The sequence below is a fragment of the Xiphophorus hellerii genome, chromosome 15 (assembly GCF_003331165.1).
Source record: "Xiphophorus hellerii strain 12219 chromosome 15, Xiphophorus_hellerii-4.1, whole genome shotgun sequence".
Taxonomy (NCBI): domain Eukaryota; kingdom Metazoa; phylum Chordata; class Actinopteri; order Cyprinodontiformes; family Poeciliidae; genus Xiphophorus; species Xiphophorus hellerii.
In genome coordinates, this window is record NC_045686.1 from 4,490,838 (window position 1) to 4,512,867 (window position 22,030).

A 22,030-nucleotide genomic window follows, 5' to 3' on the forward strand; every position below is an offset into this window, starting at 1 on the left:
TGCAAACTTACATTCAGCAAAAGATAATATACTAAAGTTTGAAATTCTTTCTCAACTTTTTTGGTCAGCACAGATTTAAAGAGCAACAGATCAATGAAGGAAAACTCTGCAGGAGAACGATAAAGAAGCTGCCTGAAAAGCACCAGATAATGGACTCAAGATGGATTGATCCACCAGGAATCTCTGCCCCAAAAATAAACACAAACCCTTGAGAAATGTCTGGGAGGTAAAGGAGAAGGAAAACAAATTGTTCTGCATGACTGATTGGGTTAAAATGAACAATTTCATCTTTTTTTTGAGTGTTTTTGTTGTCTGGGCTGAACAAGCTCAAATATACACATATCTTCTCTTTTTGTTGCCACCAACAAGCTTAATTCTTTTCTTTTTCCGTCGTGAAATTGGTAAAATTCAGTTAAACTGGTTGCTTTTCTCCTGAAGATGTTTAATAATCATGGAGTCGAGTCTTGGACCATTCCAGAAGCTTTTTCTGGGTCATCGTCCAGACGTCTCCAAAATGACAAGAACAATATTTGGAAGAGTCAAGGTGAGACTTTCAAACCTAAAAGCAACGTACCAACCGTCAAGCATGGTGGTGGCAGCATCATGCTGTGGACTGTTTCACTACTGGTGGAACTGGTGTACTGCACAACGTTACGGTGGCCGACAGGTGCCGACACGCAGCGAGCATCAAGATATCCTGGAGTTTGTTTCCATCTGCCAGGACGGCTTCGGAAAATGTAATTATCCAGGAAAACGACAACACAAAGCTAAAGCTGTACAGACAATGAGGTGAAGTTCCAGAGTGGCCCAGTCAAAGCCCAGACCTGTTCTTAGCTGATCCAAATCAATCTGACAGAGATTTAACAGTTCAGCAGGAAGAATAGAGGAAAACTGCAGAGCAGATGAGCCTGACTGAGACCGACTGCAAATAAATACTGACTTGGAAGAAGTGAATATTTATGCAATCACTCCTTTTGTTACATATTTTTATGTAATTATTATTTTGTAGAAATCACTTTCATTTGATATTAAGCTTTTTTTCAATGTTTTTGTGGGATTATTCCAGATTTTATTGTTGGTGATTCGATAAAAGGGGCTGAAAACTTTTCACTGAAATTGTTCAGCTGTTGATGCTATAAAAATGTGGCTGATGTGAAACTAGAAACCAACGATCAAGAGCAGGAATGTAACTCGAGTTTTGTGTTTTTGATTTACAAATAACAAAAACAAAAGGAACAAAAATCATCGTTTGAATTCATTCTGGATTTTGGGTCAAATTATTAATTTAATCCAGGCTGTAGCGATAATATTTTCAGTTCTTAATTAAAAGCTGATTCCATTATTTTTCTATTTTTCGGAAAATCGCACGCAACCCCGAAGTGGCTCAGAGAGGAGCGCGAAGATGTCACATTTCTGTGGATTTTGTCTGTTCACCATCAGAATTCCTGCAGCTTTTCCTGCCAGCAGATAAAACTTGTTCCGGAGTTCACCGGGTCCTCCTACCTGTCCGCGCTGAGAACCGTGAGCGTGAACACCGACACGCCGACTGAGGTGAGCTGGATGACGGGGATGAGCTTGCACGCCGCCTCGCCGAACACCCACTCCTCCGAGAAGTACCGGAACGCGTCCACGGGCACGCAGGTGACCAGCAGGAGCAGGTCGCCCGCCGCCAGGCTGGAGATGAAGATGTTGGGCACGCTGCGCATGGCGCTGTTGGTGATGAAGATCTTCACCAGCATGATGTTCCCCAGCAGACCCACGGTGATGATGAGGATGTAGACAGAGGTCATGACGCAGCGCACCACGAAGTGCACCGTCTCCCCGCCGTCGGAGGCCCCCCACCAGCCGGGCTCCACGGTGGAGTTGGGGGTCAACGCCTCGGGGTCTCCGGGGGGAGCCGGGGAGAGGTTGGAGAGGAACTCGTCATCCATGCTGGGGAGAAGAGGAGCTCCAGCTGCAGGAGCTGCTGCGCGTAAAACCAGCGCGGTGGTGCAGCTGGATCAGCCTGAGAGCGGAGAGAAAAGTTTGGAGCAACACTTGATCTGAGGGCTGCAGGTCTGAGCCGCAGAGTGAGCAGAGGCAGGGGGAGAGCGCGTAAAGAGGAGCAGGAGGAGGAAGAGGAGGAGGAGGAAGAGAAAGAGGAGGAGGAGGATGCACCTGTTGGAGAGCAGTCTCCCTCTCTGCTGTGCGCGCGCTTCATTCAGCTCGTTTTCCACGTGAAACTCAATAAATCAGGAGTGATGAACCACAGAAAGCCACGGCAGAAGAATCTAGTTTTTAAAGCTGCTGTCATGTTGGGAGTGAAAAAAATGGCAAAACTAAATCAAATCACACGGATGGTTGTCCTGTTTCTGTCTGTTCATTATTTACTGCATGTTCCGCGTGTTTATACTGGAACCCAGCTGTCTGCTGTGTGTGTAGGGGTGTGTGTGTGTGTGTGTGTGTGTGTGTGGGGGTGTGCGTGTGTGTGTGTGTGTGTGTGTGTAGTTCTCTACCAGTCCAGCTCTTTCTTGGCTTCTTGCTGTTGTTCTATGAGTGTTTCCAGGAATCGCCCAGCTGGAACATTTCAGTTATAATCTGAATTCCTTCTTGAGGTTCCGGTGATAAAAACATGATCATTATTCTTCTACAGTAACTCGATCCGAGCTTTTTTATCACTAAAACAACCTTTTTTTTCTCCTAACATTCTGCTGATAGTCGTTATTTTCATAATAATGACTTCATTCTCGTAATTTAACAAAATAAATCAACAAATCCCACCTAATGTCCTGTTAAAGGGTTTATTTGCTGCAGAGCATTAAATATTCTCCCTTTTCTGTTGCCAACATGTTTTTAAAGAAATCTCAAAAACAGAAGATTAAAAAGTTTCCCTCATTCTTTTAAAAATAAACAAAGCTCTAGTTTTTATTGTTTGTTTTGTTTTGTTGTTTTTTGGGGAAAAAAATGTCTGTGAAGATCAATTTCCAATTCTTACCAGACATTCTCAGTTGGATTTATGTCTGGACTTTGACTAGGTCATCCTAACCCATGAATCTGATCTGATCTAAACCATGGATGTTTAGGATGGTTGTCCTGCTGGCAGGTGAAGCTCCAACTGCATGATGCTGCCACCACCGAGTGTCATCAAGATGTTCAAGGTTTTTTTCTCCTCAGGGTTTTGTATTTATTTTAAAATTTTCATTTTGGTTTGATCTAAGCAGAGCATGTCGGCTTTGTTTGCGTTTTTCAAACATGGCCGGTGCTTTTGCTGTTTTCTCTGGGTTCATATGCTGCTGCAGCTCAGAGGTGACAGAAATCCATCCAGTAGAGGCAGCATTGAGTTTAGGGAGACTAGGAAACCTGCTGCTGACTGTCTGGATCCAGACCTATAGTAGACAGATCCGGTTTGATTCAGGTAAAAAAAAGGCTCTGCTGTGGTTCAGCACTACCTTTTGTCTGCCCAGCTCCTTTGTTTGCTTCCTGCTCCATTTCTCCTTTTGGATTGTCTGATGAATCTCAAAGTGTGACTAAATTCCAGCCATGCAGAAACTTAAATCCTCACAGAAACAGATGTAAAAGCAGCAAAGTCTGTTTTCCTGAAGATGTGATTTTTCTGCTGCTGACTCTAAAGCCGCATATTAATGTGGATGTTGGGATGTTTTTGATGAATCTGGTACCTTTAGACATAAAAATGTGCAAATAGGCAATAGCTGTGATTTATTACGCCTGTCTGTATGAAGAGCCTGTGTGTGTTTTCAAGTTCAGCAGGTTCTCTGTCTGCAATAATTCACCGTGGGATTAAATGTGCAGCAAGGTTTTTATCTCATGCATGTAGAAGAGAATCTTTGAGCCATGACCAAGAATCTGTTTGGTGTTCAGAAATAATTCTCCAGCCTCCTGACATCTGCAGAATTTGATCAGGAGAACTGGAGAACAGAGAAAACGTCTTTTATTTCTCACCTTCGTCCAAGTTTTCTTGGAGATGAAGGACTCCATCTGGGAGTTTCTGTTTCGCTGCTTTAATGAGACTTTAACCGACCGAGAGGGTCTGATTCTGTCACAGATGGTTAAAGTCAGAGGTGGAACGAGTTGGATCTCTGCTGAATGTTCTTACTGATGAAAGATCCAATCTGTCAGTTCAGAAAGCTTCAAGTGTGACACCCAAGAAGTTGCTTAAAGGGGCAGTAATATGGAAACTCGACTTTTTTCAGTTGTACATTGTGTAATGATGTTATTCCCCCATCGGTGTAGCATTGCCTTGATTCTTTCTAGCATGTTCGAGAAATCCTTTAATCTCCATGGCAACCATACAGGTGTGCAAAACGCCTGGTTGGACCTAGCCCCGCCTTCGAGGCGCAGCTCCTCCTCTGAGCTGCAGTTTGTAAGCTACCGAGCACAGACCAGCGACTCCCCAAGACTCCCCCACTCAGCTCCTTCAGACTAGCCAGCAGCAATTAGCAAACAGCTGGTGGAACTGCTGAGTTCATTATAGGAGCGACTACTCAGTGAAATGCTGGTAAAAACGATATTAGAAGGTTAATAGAGGAGCCATGCTGAGTTTCAGAAAGAGCAGAAGTTTTTAAAGAGACAGAGGCCCCAATTTCAAAACCACTAAATTATGAAGAAACTTTTCTTTTAACTCATATTTGATATATGTAGCATTTTCATAACAAATGAAGTAACATAGTTACTTGATTGTGCTATATGATGTCACTATACATGTAAAACACATAATACTGCCCCTTTGAAAGCAACGTTGCTGCTCAGAGGCGTTTATGTTGCTGTTCCTGTTTACATTCAGTTCAGATCATCTCTGCAGGTTTCTCTCCCTGTGATGCACCAGAGTCCAAAACCTGGAGGTCAGTTTTAGCTCTTACTTCCTGCTTAAACAGAACAGAACGACTCACTTTAGCAGCTGCAGATTTCTGCTTCACTGTTTTATTTTGAAAGTCCTGCCAGGAAGCGGCTCACCTCACCTCCATGTACTTGAGTCCGACTCGTCTGACCTGTACTGTCCAACAGCTGGGATGAAACTGGGATCTGTGTTTGGGAAAAAAGAGAGGGAATGAACAGCACGCCGCCAGGATTCCGGTTGGTGTGTGGACTTACTTCTTCTTCTGGTTCTGGTCTGGTTCTGGTTCTGGTTTTGGTTCTTCTGTCTATCTTTGGGACCTCAGATGTGTGTGCAGTGGGAGTGTGTGTTTGACTGCTGATGGACTCATGCTTCCACTTCAACAAAACCTCTGAAATAAAGTGCAGGAAACCTTTAGTTTTTAGATCATTTATTAAAATCTGAACTTGTTTTCAGTGAGTGGAGCTCCAGATTAACAGAAATAAAGAATAAACCCATCAGTTGTTTCACCTAACCAGGTGTTTCCTCTGCATTGTGCTCCACAGGAGGGCTTTTTCGCTGACAGAGTCCAGTAGGGATTAAAACTCGGGCGACCCAGGCCCCCGCCCCTGGCTCTTTGTTGGCCCCCTGGTCCCTGTTGTGTTTTTTCCACTGAGTGGGTCAGTATGTTTAGGGGGAGATAAAAGGCTACATGATTTCAGGAGAGAGAAAAAGAGGTGGAAGAGTTCAGCTGCAGGTTTGTGGAGTCCTGGCCTCGAGGGCCCGGAGCCACCCGGAGTCACACAGGGGACGTCAGAGAGCAAATCATGTCTTTAAACTACATCAAGAACTTCTACGAAGGATGTGTGAGTAGATGAGACAGGAGTCATTATCCTGCTGAAATCAGTCTGCTGCTGTTGTTTGCTGTTTTCTGGTAGATGGTGGTTGTATCAGAGCGGAGCAGCTGAAGAGATGAGAAATGTTTCATCTGAATGGCTTTTTGTTTTCAGCCGTCAGAGCTCAGGGACTCTGATTATCTGGCAGACAAAAGCAGGTTCTCTTTCTTTCTAACAGCTGAGTAAAAATGCCGCAGTGTTAATCAGAACGTGATCCAACTGCTTTTATCTACAGCTCTCACCCAACTGAAACAGAAAAATATGTAACCAGGTACTGAAAGTTAAAATTTACAGAACACATCACCATAAACTCAGGCATCAAAGTTTAACACCACAGCAGCTGATTTCACCAAGGTTTGTAAGCCATATTATCTAGTGAGGAGGAGAAATTCATTTTAAATGATGTGTAAGCAGTTTGGAGACCCAACAAACCAGCACCCTGCAGAGGGACTTTGAAGCTCACTTTGGTGTTCGCAGTCTGCCTGTAAATCGCCACAGTGAAAAATTCTGTCATAAACACAAAAATTCAAGCTCATGTTGAAATTTCTGTTCTTGTTCCGACCACCATTTTCACTATGACATATAAAAACATGCATCAGGTTGTTATGGATGTCAAGACCTTATTCAAATTTCCTCACATTATGTTTGTTCACCCTGAGAGTCTCTGTGGATGAATTCACCACATGGTGGATTGAATCTATGTCAGACATAGACATAGAAATCTATGTCTGATTTCTATGTAATCAGACATAGAGTCAGATTACAGCTGGGTCCGATCTGATGTTGGCCATGTTTCCATCCAACTGTCATTTGAATTTTGAGTTAACTTTTAAACTTTTACAAAAGTGAAAAATGCTAATTACGCGTTTTTCTATCTACTGTTTTGCAGTGAATCGCTCAGCCTAGTCTAATTTTGACAATCGGTGACGTTACACATCCTGTAATAAACAGGATGTAGAAGTTGCAAGCTAGCATGAAGCCCACATCTCAGCAAAAACAGACAGAGTCCTCCGATACGTGCCTGAGGCTTGGAATTTAAAATTTTTCCAAGATTCATGTCTCTGGTAAGGCAGATACCTACCAGTGGAAAGGCCATTTATTACACCAGAACTTATTAAGTAAATGTATTTCCATTTCCCCTTTAGCGCATTAACTCTTTTTCTATAAAATATAAAAAGAAAACACCTCAAGCAAGCATAAAAAGCTTTTTGTGAAATTGAGGAAGTTATTTTGAGTTGATGGTTACTGAGAAAGAAAGTGATGCAACTTTGAATCGCTGTGGTTTAACAGGCAGGTTTGTCAACTGAAGAGCGGTTATTGCTTTAAAAGTCATCTGGCAAATCAGCAGATGTTTTGTATGCAAAATGGAAAAACTCACAGTAAAAGTAAATATTGTCTCTTAGCTCATAAATGTATGCTCAACTTTGATCATCTTGATTGTCTGCTGCTGATCACTCTTCTTCTACTGCTGGGCAAAGACTGCAGTACACAGGCATTACTGGAGGGGGATTATTCTAAAACCCTGCACAGTCATCTCAGTAAAAGGACTTTATGACAGAGGAAACATAAGGAAGATAATCTCCACAGTTTTGTAACCAGAACCTTGTAAAAAAAAAAAGAAAAGAAAAGAGTAACCGGTCCCTTCCAAGTCTGAAAGTTTAATGCCTTCTCTGGCTCTGTGAGTGATCTTTGTGTGTCTATCTGTGGCTGTGTTCTAGCTCAGGCCTCCTACAGTCATCGGCCAGTTCCACACGCTGTTCTTCGGCTCGGTTCGGATGTTCTTCCTGGGTGTTCTTGGCTTCGCGGTCTACGGGAATGAAGCTCTGCACTTCAGCTGCGACCCGGATCGACGAGAGCTCAACCTGTTCTGCTACAACCAGTTCAGACCCATAACACCTCAGGTGGGACCAAGCAACACTATGAGTCAGAACCAGAGAAAACATCTCAACACAAACCTTGAACACAGTACTGGTCAGATGTTTCAACTCACTCATCATGGGCTTCAACATTAACCTCATATTCATTAGACCTCCAGTATTTTCCAGGGTGGAATGATTATACAACATACAACTGCTGTAATTTCTCAAAGACTCAAAACTTAAATATTTTAATGGATACTGAAGGTTCAAGAAGGGATGCAGACAGTGGTAGGGACACTTTTGCTAATGCGCTAATAGCGGAGCTAACTTCTAGCTTAGTGCTTTAGCGCCTTGCTAACCTTGAAAACATTTGCACACCTAGTTTCCACTAATGTAATGTTTGCAAATGAATTCTAAAGCACTAATTTACTCAGCTGTTAGGGTGTGAACTTTCAGTTGAATAAAATTTTACATCTGTGAAGTTTTGGTTATTGACTGTTTTCTACTAACTACTGAATTCTTCAAGTAGTTAGTAGTTTGCAGGGAGTTGACATGGCTAGCATATACACCAGTCGGTGAAACAACCTTTATCCCTAACATCTGTTTTTCAGTGTGTACATCTTTATGTTTCTGCTCTCTGCAGGTCTTCTGGGCGCTACAGCTGGTAACTGTCCTGGTTCCTGGAGCTTGGTTCCACCTGTACGCCGCCTGTAGGAATATAGAGCAAGAGGAAATTCTTGAACGGCCCATCTACACCGTCTTCTACATTATCTCCGTTCTGCTCCGCATCATTCTAGAAATCATCGCCTTCTGGCTACAAAGCCACCTCTTTGGTTTTCAGGTTTGTTTCCATTTCTGATAACTTTTAGCTCAATGTTCAATACATGAGCATGAAGAAGTATGGCTTGTTTTGTAGAGTTGGTGCAGAAAGTTACTTTTCTTTAAGAAGAATGCAACAGCTTGACTTAGATTTCGAAGGTTGTGTCTGAATGAACTGCAGGTCCTTGTGGAATAAACCAAACCCAATGTACCCACTGCCTCATACGTCTCTGCTGTCCTCAGGTTCACCCGGTGTACGTCTGTGATGCCAGCTCCTTGGAGAAGGCCTTCAATGTGACCAAGTGCATGGTACCTGAACATTTTGAAAAAACCATCTTCCTCAGTGCTATGTACACTTTCACTGTGATCACCATTCTTCTCTGTATTGCTGAGATATTTGAAATACTCTGCCGGAGACTTGGCTATCTCAGCAATCAATGACAGAAAGATTCATGCAGAAACACAATGAGTGAAAATATCTGTCATATTTTCAGACTGTTCATGTTGGGCTCATTGTCATTGGGACTTTCATGAAGCAGAAAGTCGGTGCTAGAGTCAGACTTCACCTGTGCTACGTCAGTAAGCAGCACCAAGAAATCTGGGAAGGTGCAGTCATGTCAGGGCTGGCCAGAACCAGCGGTTCTTTTGGTGTTTTCTGCCCTTAAGTATAGAATGACCATCCGTTGGTGTATTTCAGAAGACGGTTCTGTACTGGCATGTTCGAAAAGTGTTGAATGATTGGACTGGATGGCCAGAAAGTGTCAGCTTCTTAAAGCTGCTAAGATCCCATGCATTTCTTTTGATTAGTGGAGAAGGAAAGCTCATTTGACCAAACTTGAAAATTTGTATTAACTGAAGGTTCACTGAGATCTGAACATTTCTTGGAGATGAACCTCAGATCTAATATTATACCAAACAAAAGTTTGTAGGGTTGAGACGTACACATTATATGATCTTCTTTTCACCATATACACTGATTTTTGAGCAACCTAGTGCATCTTCTCTTGAACTCAGATTACTGTTTGCCAGTTATTGTTTGATGAAGCTAAAACAAAAGGTCAATAGTCCTGAAAGAAGCCCAAAGTCTCCCACCAATCCAGTGCACCAGAAAGGCCAACAGATTGAATTAATCTCCATGAAATTCAAAGTATGGATGTCAAAATGTCTTGACCCAGACCTCATCACTAAAAGAGATACAAGCTCAGTCTAACTTTAGTATAATGAAGTAAGAAAAAGAAGCAATAGAAAATTTGGTTGTGTTGATTTTTTTGAGAACATGTCAAAAATCTATCTGTGCTCATTGAGAATATTTTTCAGTGAGCACAGATACATGCTGCCCACCCAATACAACAACCAGTTATTAATAATTTTTAATGGTGGTGAAATTTTGACACATTTGAAGTTGGTTCTGTTATGATAATCCTCATAGTTTGTTTACAGCAGCTGCCCTTAAGCTTCAACCACTGAATTTAACATAATGTCCTCTACATCCATATACCCATTTATTTGATTGAAGCTACTTCATGCATTTTTCCTTTTGAAGTCAGTGTATGTCCTTGGAAATATGATTTAATCTTCTGTACTGTTTTATTCTTTTATACTCAGACATCCATCCAACTTTTGTTATGAAGTTTTTAACAATCTGTTTATCATCTCAGGTACAGGATTGTATAACAAGACAAAAGTGGATCACACCATGTTTTCAAAACCTTTTAAACATTTTATTTAGCACTCAGGCAGATTTAAATAACTTATTAGTTATATTTCTATCACTCTAAATTACACCAATGGTTTTGTTCCTACAACTAGAGAAGCCTCAGTCCTTCAGAGCACCTAATACCTGTCGGCTGTTACAGAAGTCTGTAGAGTCAACTAATCACTATACAGTTCATCTTCAGGGCTTCTTTCATGACCCATGCTGCATGCTACCAGTATTTGATTTTATCCATTAGTAATTTAAACCCCTAAGCATTTGTATATCCATTGCATACTTCCAAGTGCAGGGATTTTATAAGGTTAACTGGTAGTAGCTAGTCCAGATTAGCATGCTAACTGTGGGCGGTTGCTAGCATGCTAACCAGCAACAGTTGCAACAGATTTAAAACTGTAAAAATCAGGACATGTTAAAGATTTAAACACAGCTACATGTGATCATGTGTATGAAATTTCCACTACTGAATGTTTTCTGCTTTAATTCCTATTCATACTCTAGTTTGTACTCATTTTGTATTGCTAAGTGTAAAGAAACGGTAAATGCTTTCTACATCTGTTTCCCACATTCCTGTCTTTGTACTGACATAATTTCACCCCTCAAAGATGTTTTCAGTCACTTAGCTGCAGTAAGGTACACTTCATGACCAATGTATGCATATTAAAACTGTTTGTTTGACTGATATTGCATATTATCTGTAATTTTCATATTTGTTTTGTTATGAGATTATTAAAGAAAATGTTCTCCAATTAGCTTTGTTTTTTATTTATTTTATTTAATGAAACAATTTAGTTTGGCAGTTTTCATACCAACCCTTGTTAATATTTTCTATTTTAAAATTCTGTTGATGCTGTTGGTATTTTTATTTTACACAGAGCAACCATATATGGCTAATTAAAAACAGACTGGTGTAAACTTGCCAGCATCTTTGGAGACATATCAGACTGAAAAATTAAAACAACACGGATGGATAAGGACCCATTTTTTCTGGTCAAAATGCAAAAAGAGGTTCAAGTTTCACTGTAAGAAAACCTCAGCAAAGATTGTCACATTTAGTCATCAAGTCTCTATAACAACTGTTTGACGGTTGCTGGTCACCGAATGAATGGCCTCAATGATGATTCTCAAATATTTTCAGCATTCTGTGTAACCAAGGACACGTTTTTCTCTTTACGTATCTTTTAAAGATATGCCAGTAGCTGTGGAAGCTACAAATAAGGGTGTAAAGTAGAGGGGAAGCTTTGACATTTATGTTAATGCAGGAACATAAAAATCACTTAGCTATTTAAGAAATGGGACCATAGTTTAATCACCTGCATTCTAAACATAAAATCAGCCAATTAGAGTGTTGATGGAACATTTTATGCACCTCAGGGTGTTTATCTTCATGTACTTGTCCCTCTACACTATCTATTTTTGTCTGTACCTGTAACAGTTCTCAGTACCCCAAACCAATTCAGCTTCCTGATCTTGTCAGGGAAACAAAGATCAGATCTGAGGCTGAAGACAATGAGTGTTAAAATGAATTATGGAAGTGAACATGAAGGCCCGGACTACGCTGAATCACCCCTGGTCATGGCCACTCTCCAAATCTCATTTTACTTTTATTTCCAAGTCTGTAGTTGGAACACATGAAAACAGCATTCCCTTCTGCGGTTTGGACCAAAGAAAACTGGCATCAGACGAATATTTATTACTAAAAGCAGTAGGATGGGATTTCTGAAGAAGAACATCAGGTCACAGGTTCATCCAACCACAAGCCAGACAGATTAAATCAAAGTTTTCTTTTCTCCCACAGACCATAAAGTCATTTAACTGTGACAGACAAACTCCCCACTCCAAATCCTTCTGCTGCCTTTGAAATCTAATTTCCTTTGAGTTTTTTAATGCTCGATTAGATTTGTTTTCTTCAGTGTGTCTTGCTGGTAAATATATATTGGTTTCCACAAACTACAGGATCTCTTGAATAAAACATTTTATTGGCTCAGAAGTTGATTGAATTTTGCCTTACTTGCTCACATCCGAGTCTGAAACTGATACTAGATTTTAAAAGTTTAAAGCAGGATTTGTGGATCTGAAAGTTGTATGTCTGTCTATGTCTTGATGCTACCTGTAAGCAACGAAAGGCTTTGAAATGCGAGGCACAAAACCCACAAAATATTTCTGTTTCACTATCCTGGCTTTGTTGTGTGAACCGGGCCTAAGTGGACTCCAGGATCCAGGATCTGCAAAAAACAGAAATGAAATTAAAAATCTCTTGAACTGAAAACAATCAGACTCCTTGGTTGATTGACCTAGAAATCTGAAAAAGGTATGAATCTAAATCAGAATCAGACTTTAAGTTACAATTTGTTTCAGTACAGTCCACAAAAGGCAAACAAACAATCACACACAAGGGTAGACAGGAGGCGAACAGAATCAGACACAAGGAACAACCCTGGTGGAATCCAACACTCACTAAAAATGAGTCTAATTAGTGACAACAAAATCAAATTTGTTTTCAGGGAATGAATGATCCTTAGTAGAAAACCGAAACCACAGGACATTATAAAAGACAGACGATCAAGCCTTCTCCAAGTTAGCAAAATAAATGAAAACTAGTTGGACACACCCTCATGAGGCTTCAAAAAAAACTTCCTTAAGATGGAAAAACAAGGAAAATTTCAAAGAAAAAAAAAAACAAGAAAAGAAAATAAATAATTTATGTATTTTCTATAAAATACATAAATTAAATTCTAGACTTCCCCATACTTTTTCTAAACAGTGATGGAAACATGTTCTCTATAGGTGTGTCTAAACTGAGAGGCAGCGTCATTCAAAGGCTTTTTGAAACTTAGGAGACAGCTAAGTTTCTAAGCTCCTCCAAATGTGGTCTACAAATGCATTCTTTTTTTGTGTATTTGAAGGACTGATGTATCCTTCACACTCTATCCCATGATTTATTGCTGGCTTAACAGGAGATTCAAAGTGGGATCCTTCAAATGATCCAACCTACCTGGTTCTTTGAAGGATGTAGAGCCTCATTTTGGACTCAGGTTGGTTGAAAAGTGTTGTGAAGTGAACACCTTTGGGAATCAACAGAAGCCTATCTCTGCTTTGCTACTTTATGTTAAATTTCTGTGCTACTTATTTATTTGCTTATTATTATTATTATTATTAGTAGTAGTAGTAGTAGTAGTAGTAGTAGTAGTAGTATTATTTTATTTTTTATTTTAATTTATTTTATTTTTTTCTGTTTTGCTTCTTTAACATAAAAATGTGAAAAAGCTGAAAAAGTCCTAGTCCGGTTCTGAAATGTATAGAAAAACTGTCACTGTGATGGTAAAATAAATGTCTATCCACTCAGGTAATCATTTAAAATGTAAGTTTTAAGAAGTAAGTGTATGACGTAGCGGCCCGCCAGAATTGGTCACGTGATCTTCCCCTCTTTAAGGGGTTACGTCATCCCTGACGATTGGATGGCTGCCTCCTATTGGACGGAGAGGCGGAACCGACACAAACCCTGCTAACAACAACACTGACCGTTTCCACCGAGTTTGTGTCTTGTGCAGGAGTTTTTGGACCATCATGGCTTTACCAGCCCAACTCAGAGCCATCCAGCACCATCTGCGGACCGCTCAGGAGCATGAGAAACGGGACCCGGTGGTGACTTATTACTGTAAGCCCTCAGCTAACGCTAGCTGTTAGCTCCTCGGCTTTGTTTACTTGGAAACAGGGCGGCTGCTTTGGCTTTAACTTTTATTCAAAGTGTTTCAGAGCGAAATTTCCTTAGTGATGAACACCGGCGGGATAAAAATAGTTAATTGTGAGTGACAGGTTATCGTTTGGGCAATTCAAACTTTAGGAAAAGGCCAACGCTTCCGTAGCACAATCCTGACTACTGTTTAAGGTGGAAGGTTTCTCCTGATATTCTTAACTTTAGGCTGGATTCTGACTTTTATAAATGGCTACATGTTCTGTGAAGTTTCTGTTAGCATGAGCAAGTGTCTGTAAGTCTGTCAGACATTTCATTGTGTCAGAATGACGCAGCAGGTTAAAGTTTCTGTCCAGCAGGTTCAGGTTGTCCGCCTGATGACAAATGGCTCAACCTGCAGGAATGTACCGAACCCCTCTACAGTGGTGCTCTAAAGCCTCAACAAAACAATACAGAAACTGCTCAGTTTATATCCAATGGATCTCTAAAGGAGGCAGGACAGAAATCTGATCGAAACATAACTTTAGGTTAACGTCCTGCGGTTTTCTAATAACTACTTAGACACAAAACAACATTTACTTGAAATAAACTGAGTAGAAAATTACCTCTGAATCTGAACAAATCCAAAGTAAAGACTCATAAAATAAATGTTGACAAATATGATTTATTTCAGATGTTCAAAAGAACTTCTTTAGGTTGAAAAAACAAGATAAATTTCAAAGAAAATGAGCTAAATTATTATCTAAATTTATAACAGGAATGAAGCGACAATAAAGATGTGGCAGAAAAATTACCTGGTTGGTTCACAGTTAAAGGGGTTTAAAAACTTTAAACATTGCAGGAATTAAAAAAAAAAACTTTAAAACTTCTGCAATTTGACTCAGAAGTATGTAGCATCCTGCAATAACCTCTAATGACTTCGTACATATTATTGATTTGCGTTAATGACTGCCAGCTCCTGTAAAGGTGTGTGTAAATTCAGAGGCTGCATCTTTTGAAGGATCTGGTTGGCCGGGTACTTTGAAAGATGCAGTGACTGAGTATGGACACACCCTGTAACTGAGTAACGTCAACCTGATGTGCAGTAGTTAGTTTTAAGGCTAGCTGCTGTCTTTAAGGCTAGTTGCGAACAGGTGCACAGGTCTGTGCATCTGTTTGCACAGATGAAACATTACAGGAAGTTACTGAATAGAATTGTTATCCAGATTTAATTGGAATATCAAAGCTGATCCGACCAACGACCTGCACAACAAACAGGTTCAAACGAAGGATCAAAGTTTACAATCTGGTGAATTTAAACTTCCCTTTAGACATAATTAAAATAATAACGAAGAGCTGCGTCATGCTTTTTGTAACATTTGTGGAAACCTTTAGATTTCTCCGGAACGTTGAGTCACTGCGTTGAACTATCCTGAATCAGCAGCTGTGACCTCGCGCTTGTTTCCACTTCCTCTGGTTCTGATTCACCAATCTGCATCCTGGGATCAAAAGGAAATTAATTTAGTCATATTTGTAAGTGCTCTCAGACAGAGGACTCAGTGATTGATGCTCCACTCTTGAGCAGATGCGGTTGAAGCTTTGAAGTCTTTGAAATGCTTGGTGATTGTTGTCATCATTGGAAAAGTTGTTTCTCAGAAAAACTTTCAAGTTTGATTGGTAATTTTCTAAAAAGCATCTAATTTATTTTTCAGTCGGCCTTTTCTATACCCAGTTGAAAGCAGAATTTTACACACAGAAAAAAACATGCACACATTTTTTTCACTGTCTGAAGTAAAATCAGTTTAAACTGGGTCAGAATTACTATTTTCCTATTTGCTAAAAGCCCCAAAACTTAGCAAGAACATTTTTTAGACTTTTTTGGTTATTTTCTTCAAAATTATTTCAGTGTTAGGGATGATTGTCTTTTAAACTGTCTGACTTGAGTTAAATGTTTTGGGTTTTCTTCCACACCATTCTCACATTAGTTAGCTGGAGTTCTGACCCATCCCTCCTGACAGAACCAGGCTTAAAAAATAAGCATTTGCATGCCTAAATATTGTTTTATCAATCACATCAAAGCAGTTTTTATCTGTATTCTGCCAGATTACATTGATGTGAGAACATGTTCAGTATTACTTTACTTTAAGGATTTCTCATTGGATGCAGATACACTAATTTATTCATATTTTAACAGTTTAACGTGTAGTTTTATCAATATATTTCCCCACAACTCACCCTTTGAGTACATTCTCTGCAGACCCCACACATCCTAGACACAAACTGTTTAAACTTTTACCTTCAGGTGGCGCTCCAGAGACAGATTTCTCCCCCAGACTCTGCTCTGTCACATGAAACCTTCTTTTTCGGTTTTTATTAAAATACATGCAAATGCCTCTGTTATGTTATTTATGTGCTTCCTGTAAAGGTTACATATTTATACTTTGACCTGTTACTCTGAAAACCAAAGTTAAATTCCTTTCCTGTGCCACCATGTTGTCCAGTAGAGGCCTGGGGTTTGGGTTGGATGCGGGTCAGACGTGGCCCAGTGAGGGCGCCAGGCCACTGGAGGTCAGCAGCACCAAGTGTTTGGACCGCTGGGCCAGCTGGGGCTCGTTGGGTTCTGAGCCGCCTCTCTGCAGACGGTCAGGCTTTCTGACAGAAGCAGCTTCAGGAACGAGCTCCAGTCTAGTTTCCACTCAGATCTCCTCATGATGTGCAAGTGGTCTGGATTTCCTACGTCTTTCAGACAGTAAATGCAGCACCAGTTAAAGATGAGGCAGCTGGATCTGGTTCAGGAAGAACTGGAGGAGTGATTGAGACATTTTCATGAACGCAGAAAAAAACTCGTCCGATAGGAATGTATTTGATCAGAACTCTCATCAGAGTCCTGAAGCTTTTATCCATCTCTTTAATCAGCGTGTCAGCCTGCAGATGACCCAGCTGATGCTCGGAGCGGTGCGATCGCTTTCAGCGGCAGTCAGAACCATGATTCATTCAGCTGTAATGATTCTGCAGAACTCACCTGCAGCTCGGCTGTTTGGCTGCGTTACAAACACCGTTTCACACTGATTGGGTCGCTGACGTTGTTAATGACTCCAGCTCTGATTTTGCTGCCAGTATTTGTGAGTTATGACTCGTTCTGATCCTCTGATAGTGAGATTTCTGGTCAGGTTTTATTTTGGCAGCATTAATGTAAATATTTTACTACTCTGCAAATATTAGCCCCATTTAGAGCGACTGGATGCTTATGGAAGCAGCTTGTGGGCTGATTTAATGTGCAGTCTATGAGCTTTCATTGTGTGACCCGATTTAACACGTTGCTGGGTTTAAAGATGCGGGTCAGAACCGTCCAGGCTGTTCTTTAGAGCTAATGGACCTCTGGAAACCGTTCCAGAGTCAGGAAGAACTTGATCCGTTTCCTCATATCCATCTTTTAACTTATAACATCAACAGAATCTGGAAACATCCTGGAAAACTCTGGAATGTCATTGAAGTGTTTTCCATGTGAAAGGAGGAGAAAAGAAAAGAGAAATGGAAAAATTAATCCAAATTTTATTTCCTGTTTCATCCATCAGTCAGTCATTCATTCATTCATTCATTCATTCATTCATTCATTCATTCATTCATTCATTCATTCATTCATTCATTCATTCATCTGTTTATCTGTCTTTCCCTCCTTCAGTCCATCATTTCATCCATCCATCCATGCATGCATGCATGCATACATACATACATACATCCATCCATCCATCCATCCATACATACATACATACATAAATAATTAGTCATTCTGAGTCTGATCATTGCAGAAATATTTGTGATAAATTCAAAAGATTAAGCTTTTTTTTATTCAAGCTTCAAAACTGGGTAAAGAAATGGAAAATGTTTCCTGGAGAAGTTTATAGTTTTGACATCAAAATGTTCTGAACTCCTTTAAAACATTTGTACGTCAGTGAAGAGGAAACGGCTGCAGATAGAGGCTGAAGTCACCGGAGCTGATCAGCAGAGCGTTTCTATTTCTGGCTGGATATTTCTCAGAATGAAGACAGGTTCTGTCCTGCCTCAGCAGTGCTGCGTTTCACACCTGCTGTGGGAAAAAAAGTTTTTAGCCTTTCTCACACAACGTTAGAGCAGTTTCCATTTTTATCTGAGCTGTGGTCAGCAGCAGGAAGTCTTCATCGTCCTGAACAGGAAGTAGCAAACAGCAGGACAGAAAGAAATGATGCTGAGATCATCTCAGAGAAAACCAGGAAATACAAATATCAGCTGGTCTTAAAGCTGCAAGTTAAGAGAGATTCCTGTAAGCTGACCAGTTGGGTGTGCTGACCAGCAAGGGCTGAACTGGGCAAACTGGGAGGAATGGGCCGAGTGGGAGGCCGTCCAGCTGCTTCTACAGAAGAAGCCTTTGTTTGTGCGTGGCTTCCTGCGCTGCAGGGCAGCATCCATGTTCTGGAAGCTGTGAGCAGCGCAAGTCCTGCTGCTGCCACGCAGACCGGCCCGTCTCCACGCTGCCTCTGTGAAACGGGAACTTTGTTCTGCTGGTTGCTGTGCAGGACGATGACGCTGAACACAAAGCGCTGCCGACGGCAACGAGGCGGCCCAAAACACGACAGAGACATTTAACTGACCAGTCAAACTGCATCTGGTTAACATCACTGATAACTAACCTGACCTGCAGCCAGGAAAAACTTTAGTTAATGAATATAATAAATGCAGAATTAACGCCTAAAAACGGTGAATATCCTCCGAACCAGAGCAACAGCAAATAGGAGATCTGTGACGATAATGGGACTTTTAAGTTTGTCAAAACATTTTTCAGTCAAAAATAAAAGTACTTTACTGTTAGTAAATGTTAGGAAAATACATTTTTATTTCAGTGTAAAAGGGTCTTCTGGTGTGAAACTTAAAATTCCAGTGAATAGATTAATTCAGCTAAAAAGGACAAATTCTCTAAAATGAATAACTGTTGTGTAATAAAATGTCTTAAGAATTTTTGGATTTAAAAAGAAAACTAGCAATTGATAGTAACTGATAATGTGAATCAACTCCTCTTTAAAATAAATCAGAAAATCTGGATAAAAAAAAAAAATCCCTGAAATTATTGCATTTACCTTGAAAAATGCTACTGAAAATAAAGTAATGCAGATTTAGAAATTAAAAGAAAAAATATAAGGACAGAAAATTATGATGTGATTTTACAAGATTACGTTTTAAAGAGTTTTCCTTAAAGGAAACAATGGAAAGTAAATGATTTTCAAAAAACTAAAAGTCTTTTAAAAATATAAGTCTTATAACAGATGTGACTTAAAAGAAAATACTTAGTGAAATAAATAATTATGGCTTAAGAAAACAAATTTTCTCTGAAAACATGTAGAACTTTTTAAGAGAAGCAAAATTTATTCCAAAATTATAATTTTTAAAAGACCTTGAAATAAAAAAATACTCTTTAAAAATGTTAATTTACTTTTGTAATGATATTTATTATTTTTAAAAATCAGTTGGTTTCCTCAGAAATTACAGGAATTTAAAAAAATCTTTCAAATGAATTTATTGTACATCAGAAAGTAGCTAATCATTCACCTTTTGAAGATAATTAATCTGAAATGAATGTTTGATTTTGAAATAAAATGGTTAAATATGTAGCATTGAAAACACGTTAATGAAGTTGTAATTCTCTCTCCTGGCTTTTAAAGGCACTAATGAAGGATAAACCCGAGTTTTTAAAAGTTCTGTCAACATGTCCGTCCTCCTGCTGCAGGTCGGCTCTACGCCATGCAGACCGGCATGAAGCTGGACAGCAAGACTCCGGAGTGCAGGAAGTTCCTGGTGAAGCTGATGGACCAGCTGGAGACGGTGAGTCTTCCTCCTCCTCCTCTTCTTCCTCTCTGTGTGCGATCCCATCTAGGCTGCCAGGGTCGGGTAGTTTGGCAAAGTGCAGGTAATTCTTGCCATTAGCTGCACTTTAGCTGGAGATCAGAGTTTCATGGTGGGATGCATTAGGCTCTGCAGGAGGCTGTGTCTTCCTTCATCTAAATCTCCACTCCACAGAGACTCTTTGAGAACCAATATAATCATCCTTTCTAACTTTTTGCATCACTTGTGTTGTATATTATATATGTTTATGCAATCCTTACAGTATGTTATGCCTTTTTCTGATCATTTCAATTAAAAATCTTAAGTTTCTTCAGTTGGCAAGTCCTGGAGTCAGAGCGCTGGTTTGATCAACTTGAAACAGACTCAGGACTGGGGTCAGACTGTCAGCTTTTTCAGAAAGGCCACAGAGTCCGTTTCACTCTGCAGCCTGTTCAAAATAACAGAAACCCACAATCTGCAACAAGACCACTGATTTTAGGGAAAATGTTTTCTTTTCAAAGAAGAAAGAAGGGGTCAAGAAAAGAGGAAAGTGAAAAAAATAAATAAGAAAGAGAAAAAATAAATGGGTAAGAGAAAAGAAAAATGAAAAACGGGAAAAAGAAAAGGACAATTAAAAAGGAAAAAATAAGGAAAGAAAACATTGTATTTGTTTATCACAAATAGAGCTAAGAATATGTGGACAATTTGTTCTGGTAATATGCATTTTGCAAGAATTATGTGGACGGCAGTAAATATTATTTACTGATTATTTAAGTACAATACATTCAGGTTCTCTGTGCCTGAAATACAGTTTATGATGGTTGTTTTTAGATGAATAAGAAAATGTAAAAGGTAAAGAAGTACTGAAGTCACTAAAACCATGTTAAGACGGACATTTTTTATTTTCCAAGAGATGAATAAATAATTTCTGAGGTTTGTGTTTGCTATGAAACACTTTTATTATTTATCACAACATTCAATAATTTTATCACCTGTTTTCCTAAAATTCAGACTTGGCAAATAATTTACCAGTAGTTGTAGTAAATTACACAAGTGTCATGTATGACCTGTAAACCGTCATACAGATACATCTGAGTAATGCTATAATTAAAAGACATAAAACCAGAAGTCATTTAGTTTTTATATTTAAATAGAGATTGTTGACTTCATTTGAATAAAATGTTCTTAAGGGAAGATTCAGGTAAAATATTCTTCATGTGCAATAAATGCATCATAGTTCCAAATTTATTGTTTTAAGTAATCATGATTATACAAAATGCTTCTTCAGAGCAATCATATCTGTTTCTATAAAAGGTATTTGGACAAACGATGACACTGGCTGCCTTAACGATGAACATTTTATAGATGGTGCTGGAAAGAAGAATTTCATCACCTTAAACAAACCTCAACTCAAGAGTTTCCACATTTTTAGAGTTTCTGTGCAGCAACTTTTGGCAGTTCTATAAACCGTACATAAACCTGGTCTGTGCAGCAGCAGAAGAGAGAAGAAGAGCTGCAGGACTTTCCTTATTAATCACTCGGAGCCAATTAAAGTCGACCCAGTTTACCCTGCAGACAACTTTTACAGAAACTGTGGAGATCTTAATAACGTCACAGTCTGGATGCAGAGTCACATCCTCAGCTTTGATGCAGTTCTTCAGTTTTCAGACTCGTTAGCCGTCCTCAGCTGTCCGGCATGGTTTTAAGTTTCACGATGCATCACCAAGCTATGATGGACTCCTTTTAAAATTAGGACTAAAAACATCTGGGTTGAATAGAAGAAGTGAGACACATCCGACATGTTTCCATTTCATCAAAGTTGAAGATGACTTTTTGTCTTTTTCCTGCCATTAAAAGAGTTTTACAAATACAAGCTGGGATCTTCCTAGAGAATAAATGAATCGGCGCATTAGCCATCGCAGCTTTCTCCCTGCTGACTGGCTCAGCTGGACTCATTAAATCTGTTTTGCTCTGTCATCGTCGGCTCTGGTCTCAGACGGTTCGCTCTCTCTGGAGAGGTAGAAATCATTTGTTTAAAAGCTGGTTTCATTCTGAAGCCCAGACTGCTGTCAGTCACTGAGGTCTGTTTGATTCTGATTAACAGGTGAATTCATCTTAGTACAGACATGAAATGATAAAAGACCATTCTGTCTCATTTTATGTTGTTTTTAGTGATGCGTTGGGTATGCTACTAAAGGAAGTACTTTCTGTCATTTGTGTAAATATGAGCAACAATATATAACTTGTGGAGTTCCTCAAAGCGCCGTTCTCAGTCCGCGTATATTCATCACACAAATTTATATCATTATCAGCACATGGCCAGAGTTCATTACTGTTAATGTGTTATTTTTTAATCTGTTCTTATTGAAATAATCAACAACTAATTTGGTGATCAAAGTAGTTGATTAC

General features: G+C 39.6%; 3 protein-coding genes across 4 annotated transcripts in view; 2 read left to right on the plus strand and 1 right to left on the minus strand.

Moving 5' to 3' along the window:
• The window catches only part of nmbr (neuromedin B receptor), a 42,469-nt gene extending 38,140 nt beyond the window's left edge, over nt 1-4,329 (minus strand). Inside the window, exon 1 of the mRNA XM_032586041.1 lies at nt 1,504-4,329. Coding sequence (XP_032441932.1) covers nt 1,504-1,931 — 428 coding nt within the window. The 5' untranslated portion in view covers nt 1,932-4,329. The remainder of the gene's footprint in view (nt 1-1,503) is intronic.
• Nucleotides 4,330-4,490: 161 nt separating this feature from the next.
• Nucleotides 4,491-10,847, plus strand: gje1a (gap junction protein epsilon 1a). Of its 2 annotated transcripts, none has more exons than XM_032584471.1 (5): nt 4,491-4,838; nt 4,930-5,074; nt 7,425-7,607; nt 8,209-8,406; nt 8,628-10,847. In XM_032584471.1, exons 2-5 carry the CDS (start codon nt 5,045-5,047, stop codon nt 8,823-8,825), a joined length of 609 nt encoding a protein of 202 aa, XP_032440362.1. In that variant the 5' UTR covers nt 4,491-4,838; nt 4,930-5,044; the 3' UTR covers nt 8,826-10,847. The 2 variants fall into 2 exon arrangements, with proteins under 2 accessions (XP_032440362.1, XP_032440363.1); XM_032584472.1 differs by having other exon boundaries at nt 4,939-5,074.
• Nucleotides 10,848-13,547: 2,700 nt separating this feature from the next.
• vta1 (vesicle (multivesicular body) trafficking 1) overlaps nt 13,548-22,030 on the plus strand; it is a 39,586-nt gene continuing 31,103 nt past the window's right edge. Inside the window, exons 1-2 of the mRNA XM_032585328.1 lie at nt 13,548-13,753; nt 19,527-19,621. Of these exons, the coding sequence (XP_032441219.1) occupies nt 13,663-13,753; nt 19,527-19,621 (186 nt within the window). The 5' untranslated portion in view covers nt 13,548-13,662. The remainder of the gene's footprint in view (nt 13,754-19,526; nt 19,622-22,030) is intronic.

Bases quoted from the DNA above. Each gene is read 5' to 3' on its own strand.
- gje1a (XM_032584471.1), top strand. From the start codon at position 5,045: ATGAACAGCACGCCGCCAGGATTCCGGTTG. The intron at 5,075-7,424 runs GTGTGTGGACTT...GCTGTGTTCTAG, and splicing joins CGCCGCCAGGATTCCGGTTG to CTCAGGCCTCCTACAGTCAT. The intron at 7,608-8,208 runs GTGGGACCAAGC...TGCTCTCTGCAG, and splicing joins TCAGACCCATAACACCTCAG to GTCTTCTGGGCGCTACAGCT.